Below are 10,606 nucleotides of genomic sequence, written 5' to 3' on the forward strand. Positions count from 1 at the left end.
GGCTCAGCCACTGTGGCTTTGTGGGGCAGGAACATGTTATAAAAGTTCAGCAGCCCCAGGAATGCCTGCAACTCCGTTTTGTTCTTTGGAGTGGGGGCCTGCTGGATAGCGCGGATCTTGGATGTGGTTGGATGAAGACCGGAGGCATCGATAAGATAGCCCAGGAACTCTACCTGTGGAACGGCGATCTGGCACTTCTCCCTCTTTACCTTGAGCCCGGCCTCCTGGAACCTGGTCAGCACGGCACGGAGGCGCTCGAACAGCAAACACGAAAAGGCACACGCACACACACACACACACACACACACACATATATCTGTTTGATGATGTGCTTCAGTCACCACACACACACACACACACAGAGAGAGAGAGAGAGAGAGAGAGAGAGAGAGAGAGAGAGAGGTATCTCTTCCAGAATATGAAAGCACAAATTTTTGAGAAGAATCCTTTCTCTCTGGTGAGGACTCGAAAACTGTCACTTGCCAAAGTAGAAAAGGCTTTTTCTCAATCAGTTGTGCTTCTGAGAGTGGCGAGATGCATAGCATATACACCTCTGATGCAGAGTGCCTTGGGTGGGCAGGATCATGTGGAACAAGGCAGTCCTCCAGATATCCTGGCCTCAAGCCTTTGACGGCTTTGTAAGAAAGAAGCATCCCTTTGGATCCTGCCAAGAAATGAACTGGGAGTGTTGCTGCTTTTTGCCCTGTTTTAAAGTTTCAGCCAGTGCAGGTTAAAAAAAAGAGTAAAGGTAAAGGACCCCTGGATGGTTAAGTCCAGTCAAAGGTGACAATGGGGTTGCGGCGCTCATCTCGCTTTCAGGCCGAGGGAGCTGGCATTTGTCCACAGACAGCTTTCTGGGTCATGTGGCCAGCAGGACTAAACCGCTTCTGGCGCAACGGGACACTGTGAAGGAAACCAGAGCGCATGGAAATGCCATTTACCTTCCCATTGCAGCGGTACCTATTTATCTACTTGCACTGGCGTGCTTTCGAACTGCTAGGTTGGCAGGAGCTGGGACAGAGCAACGGGAGCACACACCGTTGTACGGATTCAAACCACTGACCTTCTGATCAGCAAGCCTGAGAGGCTCAGTGGTTTAGACCACAGCGCCACCCGTGTCCTTTCAGCCAGTACAAAGTGGGATTGGCTCACTTCCACAGTTGTGGGCCACTGGAGGTACATTTCTCCAGTGCTCCAACATCTGCACTGACTCCCTGTTCCAATGTGAGCACAGGCTGTCTTGGCTGCCTCAGGATTAGCACTTGGAGAATTAGTTGCATTTAATACCTGGGGTGGGGAATCTGCTAGGTTCTACTCCCATCATCCCCAAGCCGGCATGGCCAACAACATGGGTTGACAAGAGTGGTACTGCCCTACCTCTCTTATAAAAGATGGAAGATCATCTCCCAGAGTAGAATCTGAATCAAGAAGACTTGACTGGCTTTTCCATTTGCTCAGTACATACTGGATACAGTAGTACTTTGATTCTCAAACTTAATCCATTTCGGAAGTCCGTTCCAAAACCAAAGCGTTCCAAAACCAAGGCGTGCTTTCCCATAGAAAGTAATGCAAAACGGATCAATCTGTTCCAAACTTTTAAAAACAACCCCCAAAACAGCAATTCAACATGAATTTTACTATCTAACGAGACCATTGATCCATAAAATGAAAGCAATAATCAATGCACTTTACTATAAAATAAATAAAATAGTATTGTAGATGATAAAAATATATATTTAATTTTTTTCTTACCTGCACTGAATGATAGTCATTGTTTGGATGGGGGGCTTTTATCCATTTCCACAGTCACACAATCAATCAATAAATCCATCAATCAGTAGCTGAACTGGGTTCCACACAGTCACAGAAACAAATTAACCGAAAAAGCCTCAAAAACAAATAATACATAGTAAATAGCAAAAACAAAAACACCAAATATAAGCTCCAAATATCACCTCAGAACACTGAAATCAGAAATGGAAGGCTTGAATTACAAGGGGGGGACACAAATTAGCAGCACGACAGTAAAAACGGAAGCTCGGGACTCAAAACGGAGCACGTTCAGCTTCCGGGGGAAAGTTCGAAAACTGGAACACCTACTTCCGGTTTTGCAGCGTTCGGGTTCCAAGTTGTTCAAAAACCGAGGTACCACTGTATTGGAAACACTGAAGGCAAGAGAAGTTGTGGGTAGGATAGGGTTTGCATTAGAGCCTTTCATCCAGTGGCGTAGCGTGGGGGGTGCAGGGGGGGCCGGCCGCACCGGGCGCAATATCTGGGGGTTAGGGTTAGGGGGCGCAAATCCACGGGTTAGGGGGCGCAAATTACTTGCCTTGCCCCAGGTGCTGACAACCCACGCTACGCCACTGCTTTCATCCAGCAGGGATAGGATAGAGAGAACTGGCAATCTTTGGTCAGCTTCATTTGGGGCTGGGGTGAGGAGGGGGGAAATGCTCTGGGCCCCCCAAACCCTTCAAGAAGCCCTGCCCCCAAGACTCCTAAATTTGGAAGGCCAACATTTTTCGCACAGGCTCTCTGAACTCCTCGCTGTTTTATGCCAGGGTACCTCTACCTCGCCATTGAATATGCTCCCCACGGAAACCTGCTAGACTTCTTGAGGAAGAGCAGGGTCTTAGAGACCGACCCGGCCTTTGCCATTGCCAACAGCACAGCCTCCACACTCTCCTCGCAGCAGCTACTGCACTTTGCAGCGGATGTGGCCCGAGGGATGGACTACCTGAGTCAAAAACAGGTAGGCTGCTTTGTTTCATTTTGCTAATGCAAGTTATTTACTGAGTCTTCCACTAGGGTTGCCACCCATCTTGTGTAATATTTCAATGTAAAAATGCTATCATGGAATCGATATAGGATAGATGAATCAATACAGGATACAGTTTTGCTGATTCTCCCTCTGTCTCTTTGCCCCATACTCTCCAACACTTTGAAGCCCAAATCCAGGACGCCATCTTGCTGGGGTTTTTTGTCGCAAGAACATGGTGCCCATTTTGCACCGTGCTCCCAGCACTCGAAAAAAGTGCTTTTTAATGCGCAGCACCCACAAATGTGACTTGGGGGGCACTGCACGAATTCACATGCAGGGGGGGAAACACTTTTTGAGGCAGGGAATTGTGCCACGAAATCGCCTGAGATCATGGGAACCCAAATGGCCAACGTGCTCTTGCGATAAAAAATGGGTTGTCCCAGTCTGGGACACTAGCAAGATATGCAGTCCCCCACCCCATTCTGCCCTGTATTTTGCCAGACCAAAAGTAGCAACCCTATCAGTGACAGGGGTGGGGAAGTCCGTTGACCTACTTCCTAGGTACAGTTGTGCTGTGGGGCACAATCACCTCCAGCCAGAGCCCCCCAACGGGAACTGCTTGGCTGGTGGATTCCTGGCTCCCCTCTGACGGCCGGGGAGATCGAATACTGCCTGCCTGCCTAATTGGCCAATCACACGCAGGCGTATGGATTGTAAGCTGGAGGAAGGGAGGATCTGACTGAGCCTGCAAGTTTTACTCAAGTCTGCCCCCCCCCCCCGCATTTGAATGGCCTGCCTCTTCCCCTACAACAGGCATAGGCAAACTTGGCCCTCCAGATGTTTTGGGACTACAACTCCCATCATCCTTAGCTAACAGGAGCAGTTGACAGGGATGATGGGACTTGTAGTCTCAAAATATCTGGAGGGCTGAGTTTGCCTATGCCTGCCCTACAACAACCACACCTCTCATCATGCCTGACCATTGGCCAAGCTGTCTAGTTGGAGTTCAGCAATATTTGGAGGGCAATATTTGGAGGGCTACAGGTTCTGCGATCTCATAATTACCAGCCAAAAGCCCGCGAAGTATGCACAAGGCTTAAGTTGCAACCAGCCTTTGCAATGTGTGATGCAAAGGCATCAGAAAGATAGGACAAACATTTTCTATTTTGGGAAGAGAGAGAAAAAGCAATAATGTTTTTGTTTCCTTTAGTTTATCCACCGGGATCTGGCAGCAAGGAACATCTTGGTTGGAGAAAACTATGTTGCAAAAATAGCAGATTTTGGACTGTCTAGAGGCCAAGAGGTTTATGTTAAAAAGACAATGGTAAGACCAAAATAAAGGTGTCCGCTATGTTTCTTGTGCAGAGGTAACAACTGCCCTTTGATATTACCTGCAAAAAAAATTAAATTCCTCTTCAGAAGCAGCAGAAATTAAAAAATGGAGCTTCCTATAACATCTGAGAGGACAAAGGCCACAGTCCTGTTGAAACCACTGGGACTTAACCCGAAAGTCTAATTATTTAGGACTGGGACATTGGACAGTTAAGGGGGAAGTTTTCAGCTTTTGTTATTTGTAGATTTCACCCATTAAGAGTTGGAGAACCAGATGCTACAAGTGACAAAAGTTGAGATGAGTTTTGCGTTTCCACAAACCTCAGAGTTCATCAGTGCAGGAGCAAGATCAAAATGCAAACTTTATAATGTACAGATTTGAAAACCTTCACCAGTGCCACTCTAGATGCATCCCTGGTTCTCTTGAGTGTGGGGGAACAACAACAAATGAACAAACAACACGGGGGAAGTAGCCATCAATTTAAGGGCAGGGAGCCAGTCTGCAAAGGGCTGTTTACAAAGAGGTCTAACTATCGAAATGAAGGGGAAAGCCATTCTGGGTTAGGGGACTCTGGCAGTGGCGTAGCGTGGGGGGTGCAGGGGGGGCCCGGCCACACCGGGCGCAACATCTGGGGGTTAGGGTTAGGGGGCGCAAATCCACAGGTTAGGGGGCGCAAATTACTTGCCTTGCCCCGGGTGCTGACAACCCACGCTACGCCACTGGACTCTGGTAATGCATCAGAACAGAACTGTTGTGAGAGGCTGTAACACCATTGTAAACTCATTGTTCTAGGGAAGGCTTCCAGTGCGATGGATGGCGATTGAGTCCCTAAATTACAGCGTGTATACCTCAAACAGTGATGTGTAAGTGACTCTATGTAGTTTCTGACTCTGTAATACTAGGATTTAAAGTGACCTTCAGTAATGCAGATGCATTGGAAAGGTGGGATAAAAATTCTTAAATAGATTTGTTACAATACAGTGGTACCTCAGGTTAAGTACTTAATTCATTCCGGAGGTCCGTACTTAACCTGAAACTGTTCTTAACCTGAAGCACCACTTTAGCTAATGGGGCCTCCTGCTGCCGCTGCGCCGCCGGAGCACAATTTCTGTTCTCATCCTGAAGCAAAGTTCTTAACCTGAAGCACTATTTCTGGGTTAGCGGAGTCTGTAACCTGAAGCGTATGTAACCTGAAGCGTATGTAACCTGAGGTACCACCGTACAGTGGTACCTTGGGCTAAGAACTTACCGTATTTTTTGCACTATAAGACACACTTTCCCCCTCCTAAAAAGTAAGGGGAAATGTGTGTGTGTGTCTTATGGAGCGAATGCAGGCTTCGTGTTACTTCTGCTGAAGAGGGATAGATCCCTCTTGCTCTCCTGGCTTCAGGGATAGCCTCCCGAAGCCTCCTGAGCAGAGCTTCGCCCTGGTATGGATTCCCTTCATCACATACACAGCCCAACAAGACAATGACAACAATCCACCAACAACATACGAATCAATATGGCTAACCCAATTCAAAAACACACACACACACACCCCACTCACACACGAAAACAAAGTTCAGCACAGCCAATCATGAACAAACAACCGCACCCTAGGCCAACCACAATTTCTCTCACCACCAAAGGAACACAAGCGAATAGCAAAGAGAACCCACACATACATTAAGCAAAATAGAAATATCGCCTCCCTACCCCACCCCCACCCACCATGGCCCCCTACATCTCTTCTCCCCTTTTTTCTTCCTAATGTAACCCTAATGTCTCAACAAATGAAACTGACCTATGGAAAATGTAACTTGAAAAAAAGAGACATACCTTTGTAAACCAAGAAAACTTTAATAAAACGTTTAAAAATAATAATAATCTGCCTTCCATGGAATTCAAAATTGCAATAGAATGCAATTTTTTAAAAAATAAATATGGATATTTAATGCGGGCATGCCTCAGGTCACCCGACTGAAGCTTGTGGACCACTGGCAGCCCACAAACCACAGTTTGGGAAGCCCTGTGGTAGAGGTTTTAAGCAGAGGCTGGTTGACAGGTCTATCTGAGATGCTGTAGCAATGGATTTTCTCCATTAGTGGATTAGAGGACCCTTGATGGAGAGGTCCTGTCCTGGTCTAGCATATGATGCAAATGGGAACAGTGGTTATATTCCAGTGGTTACCTGGACATTCCATTGACTTAGCTGGGACGAACTACCATTGGTCTCCTTCTCTAAGATAGCATACAATGTTTGTCAACCCTCACGCTGACAAGACTAGACAGCCAATGCAATCCCAAGTGGTTTTCAGAGCAGTAGTTGAGCCTTAAACGCCATGCAAGTTCTCTGTATCAGCATGCTTAGAGCAAGGCAAAGGTTTTACGTTTTAAGAAGCGATTGTCCAATTGTGTCCTTTTATTTCTATTACTTCTGCTTCATTTCTTTTAAAATAGATGCGTTCATGCCAGTTTAACTTGAAAAAAACCAACTTATTTTCAAGCACATGGAGGTTTATTTCTGATTTTGTATTTAGCTGTCTTCTTCATAATAAAAATAGGGAAGGGGGAGGCAAAATGAATGTTTCTTGTAATGGCGCATGTATCTTGGACCTGATTTTAGCTATAATAATTATAGGTGTGTGCCTGTTTATCTAGCACTAGATATTTTATAATACCCAGTCCTATATACAGTGGTACCTTGGTTTACAACCATAATCTGTTCCAGAAGTCCGTTTGTAAAACAAACAGGTTGCAACCCAAGGCGTGCTTTCGCCAATGGGGCCTCCAAAAAAAATTTGTTTGTAATAAAAAAAATGGGTTGTAATCCAAAAAAAAAAGGTTGCAAACCGGGACACGCACTTCCGGGTTTGATGTGTTTGTAATCCAAAACGTATGCAAGCCAAGTCGTATGCAAACCAAGGTACCACTGTACAAGTGTTACAGCTTTTCTTTTTATTCTTTTCATAGGTGGTCATATGGCGTGCTATTATGGGAAATAGTTAGCTTAGGTAAGTAATGTGTGTGCTTTTAGCATTAGTATTTTGGTTAAGAATAATGAGAACAACATAGCTGGATCAGACCAAGGGTCCATTTTGTCCATTGCAGTAATTTCTTAGCTTATATCCAGCAACTATTCTTTAAAGATACTCTGCCTTTGAACATGGAGATTCAATTTAGCTAGAATCGCTCACTGGCATTGATTGACCTCTTCACTATGAAAGCCAGCAGGTCTTGGTACGTTTGAAAGGGTGAAACTTTATCATGCCAAAATGCAAGAAGCCCCAACTGTATTGGCATTCTGCTAGCTTTTGAAGACACACCTGTTTAGACAGGCACTACCTGGAGCTCTCTACCCGAGTCTCTCCTGTTTTAATTGCTGTGTTGTTTTAATTATGGACTTTCATAATGTTTGTGTAATTGGTTTTTATACTTGTAAACCACTAAGAAGTCTGTGAGTACTATGTAAATTCTTAATAACACAGCTAAAGCCCTTTGTGAGAGCCCTCAGCCATATATGATTGACAAAGTATAATATGCAATGACAAAATGATACAAATCAGTCATAATTCAAATCCATCAAACCTCAGTACCACCACTATCTCTGGGGGCAAGGAGTTCTGTAAGCAGATTATGTATTGTGCAAAGTGTTTTCTTTGGTCAGCTCTGAAGCTACTGGTTGACTCTGATTGGCTTAACCCACAACTACCTATAGTATTTTTACCAAACACTGGCAAGCCTTCATACATGGCTACTGGGCTTGGTGCAACAGTTGTTTAGACCTTGCCTAATTACCTGTCATGGTTTCACTGCTGATAACTGTCACGGTCCAGTTCATGGGCAATCAAAGTCCCGGCTGGGGGCGTCAGGACCGGGGCAAGATGGCGGGGGTGGGAGCAGGAACTGGAGTCCAGAAGTCAGGAATCAGGAAGAAAGGAGTCCGAGGGTCAGAGAGCCAGGAGTCACAAAGTCAGGGGTCCGAGGATCAAGAAGCAAGGAGTCAAGGAACCAAACGAAGCAAAGCAGGGAATGTGTTGCTGTGGCAAAGAGCTGAAGGGAAAATGCTGACCTTATATCCCTTCCCAGCTCTTGCCACCAGGTGCTGTGAGTTACCAATCGGCCTCACCTTTGTGGCCGCGCCTTGCCTCTTCAGAACAAACTTAGGAAGGCCCCAGGCCTGCAAAGTCCTACTGGTCACAGGGCCTGGCTCCTGCACGAACTCCTGACAATAATACTGTACTGGCCTGAATATAAGCCTCACTTTCACCCCAGTTTCTGACCGTGAAGTTGAAGTGCGGCTTATATTTGGGACCTTACGGTATGCAGCCAGGAGCACAGGGCAAACAGCGCCAGGAGCGTGGCAAAGTGGCACCCACCCTGTGCATAGTCCTCCGTCCTCTCCCCCAAGCATCCTTAGGACACTGACCTGTTGAATCTTCTGTTCTAGGAGGGACACCATATTGTGGGATGACTTGTGCAGAACTGTATGAGAAACTACCCCAAGGGTACAGACTGGAGAAGCCTCTCAACTGTGATGATGAGGTGTAAGTAACTCAGTCTCACTGAATGCCCTTTTCCCCTATGCCCTCTTTGGCTGACGACCTCTCTTAGAAAATGCATCTATCATTGACGGGTGTTGAATATGGGGCAATTTGCTTCTGGTAAGTTAGGAGATGACTCCTAGAATTAATTATACTTTGACCAATTTAGTTTGGAAAGCAGAAGGAAGTTGCTAACCATGAAATAAGTTGAAGTGCTAGAGTGATTACCCTGGAGCAGAAACCACAATTTCATCTGTCAACTGGCCCTATAAAAATTGATTGTGTAAGAAATGCTTTGCTGTTTTGATAATCTCTCACTTAGGTCAAGAGAAAGCTTCGCTCCTTTCCCTACACACACCCGACCTGCTGTTTCTCTTGCTTTAAGCCCTGTTGAAATGAATTATGAGGGGTTTTTTTTACATCTTCCTTTAATAACAAGACCGTTTGTCCAGGAAAACCTCCCCCAGCCTCTTGCCATTTGTGTTTCTACTCCAGGGACATTGGAAAGCCTGACTTTTCGGCTTTTTGCTATCACAATCATCGCCTCCCGTTTTTATATTTTGGGCTGCTTGCTGCGCATTTGTAATGGCTGCTTGCTGCGCTGTAATGACGTTATTCTTCTTCTTCAGTTATGACCTAATGAGACAATGCTGGCGAGAAAAACCTTACGAGAGGCCATCATTTGCCCAAATACTCGTATCACTGAACAGAATGTTGGAAGAAAGAAAGGTAACAGATGATCATGGTTGTCAGGTTGGGGTCAAAAACGTATTACCAGCTCACGAGTTTGCTTGGTTGCACCTGTAAATCGTTCCCCTCTGGTCAGCTCCTGTCCCATGTGAAAACTTTGCACGTGTTTGTTTGGCCATATTCACATATGATTCTTCACATAAAATGTGATGAGAGTTATTTGGGTGTACAGTCATACCTTGGTTGTTGAATGCCTTGCGAATCAAAACGTTTTGGCTCCCGAACGCCGCAAGCCCAGAGGTGAGTGTTCTGGTTTGCGAACATTTTTTGGAACCCGAATGTCTGAAGCGGCTTCCAGTTGAGTGCAGGAAGCTCCTGTGGCCAATCGGAAGCTGCGCCTTGGTTTTCAGATTCCATTCGAAAACCAAAGTATGAATGTACCTAGGAGTTGCTGTACATCACCAGGTTCTAAAGGAGACTTTTGTCAGGTGGTCTAACCACTGGTCTGCAGCTAATAGGTTATGTCCTGACATAGGAGGGTCTGATCAGCAGGAGCATCAACAGTATCTTTTTAAAATAGGTTTTTTTAAGAGAAAGCATCAACTAGGCCTAGGATACCTGTCACCCAACAATTGTTGTAGTCCACGGTCAGGGTCGATGCAACTTGTTAACCAAACAACAGCTGAAGGTCCTGCAGATCTGGCATAAACTGGTAGCCTAAAACTGTTTTCGAGTCCTGTGACCAGTGCAGCTCTTTGTGACGTATTAGGGATAAAAGGACACGATTTGGGCTTGGGAGCTGGATGTTATCTGCAACAGAGAAAATTTCTATGTGCTGCTGAGGGCAAAGAGAAAATATTGAGCCTATTCTTCTTAATTGTAATTCCAGACTTATGTGAATACAACCCTGTATGAGAAGTTTACCTATGCAGGCATTGACTGTTCTGCGGAAGAAGCTGCTTGAGATGGAAAATCTTCAGTTATTTATCGTTTTGAGCAACCTCAAAGGAAGATGAAATGTGCTGATGTACAAAACTGCATAGAACGCTTCCAGTACAATACCTTCTTAGCTATATACACACTTTTTGAGTGAGTCCTGAATCAGTATGCTGTAGGAATGTGTATGTATGTGTGTACATAGGTATGTTTGTGTGTTTATGTGTATTGCGTGCATGTGCACTATATATATATCTATATAAATCTTTTGTCTGCCTATACATGCACTCACACACACATAAACTTTTTGGAAAGTGACTGAAATAAATACATTTTACATTTCATAGACTGTTATGTATTTTT

At 45.3% G+C, this 10,606-nt stretch overlaps 1 protein-coding gene across 1 annotated transcript in view; it reads left to right on the forward strand.

The window, feature by feature from the left end:
* Positions 1-10,587, forward strand: part of TEK (TEK receptor tyrosine kinase) — a 52,481-nt gene extending 41,894 nt beyond the window's left edge. Inside the window, exons 17-23 of the mRNA XM_083482220.1 lie at positions 2,559-2,749; positions 3,969-4,082; positions 4,884-4,954; positions 7,047-7,087; positions 8,524-8,620; positions 9,247-9,346; positions 10,197-10,587. Of these exons, the coding sequence (XP_083338346.1) occupies positions 2,559-2,749; positions 3,969-4,082; positions 4,884-4,954; positions 7,047-7,087; positions 8,524-8,620; positions 9,247-9,346; positions 10,197-10,271 (689 nt within the window). The 3' untranslated portion in view covers positions 10,272-10,587. The remainder of the gene's footprint in view (positions 1-2,558; positions 2,750-3,968; positions 4,083-4,883; positions 4,955-7,046; positions 7,088-8,523; positions 8,621-9,246; positions 9,347-10,196) is intronic.
* Positions 10,588-10,606: the final 19 nt, after the last annotated feature.

Source organism: Podarcis liolepis, assembly GCF_965112155.1.
Source record: "Podarcis liolepis genome assembly, chromosome: 17".
NCBI classification, from domain to species: domain Eukaryota; kingdom Metazoa; phylum Chordata; class Lepidosauria; order Squamata; family Lacertidae; genus Podarcis; species Podarcis liolepis.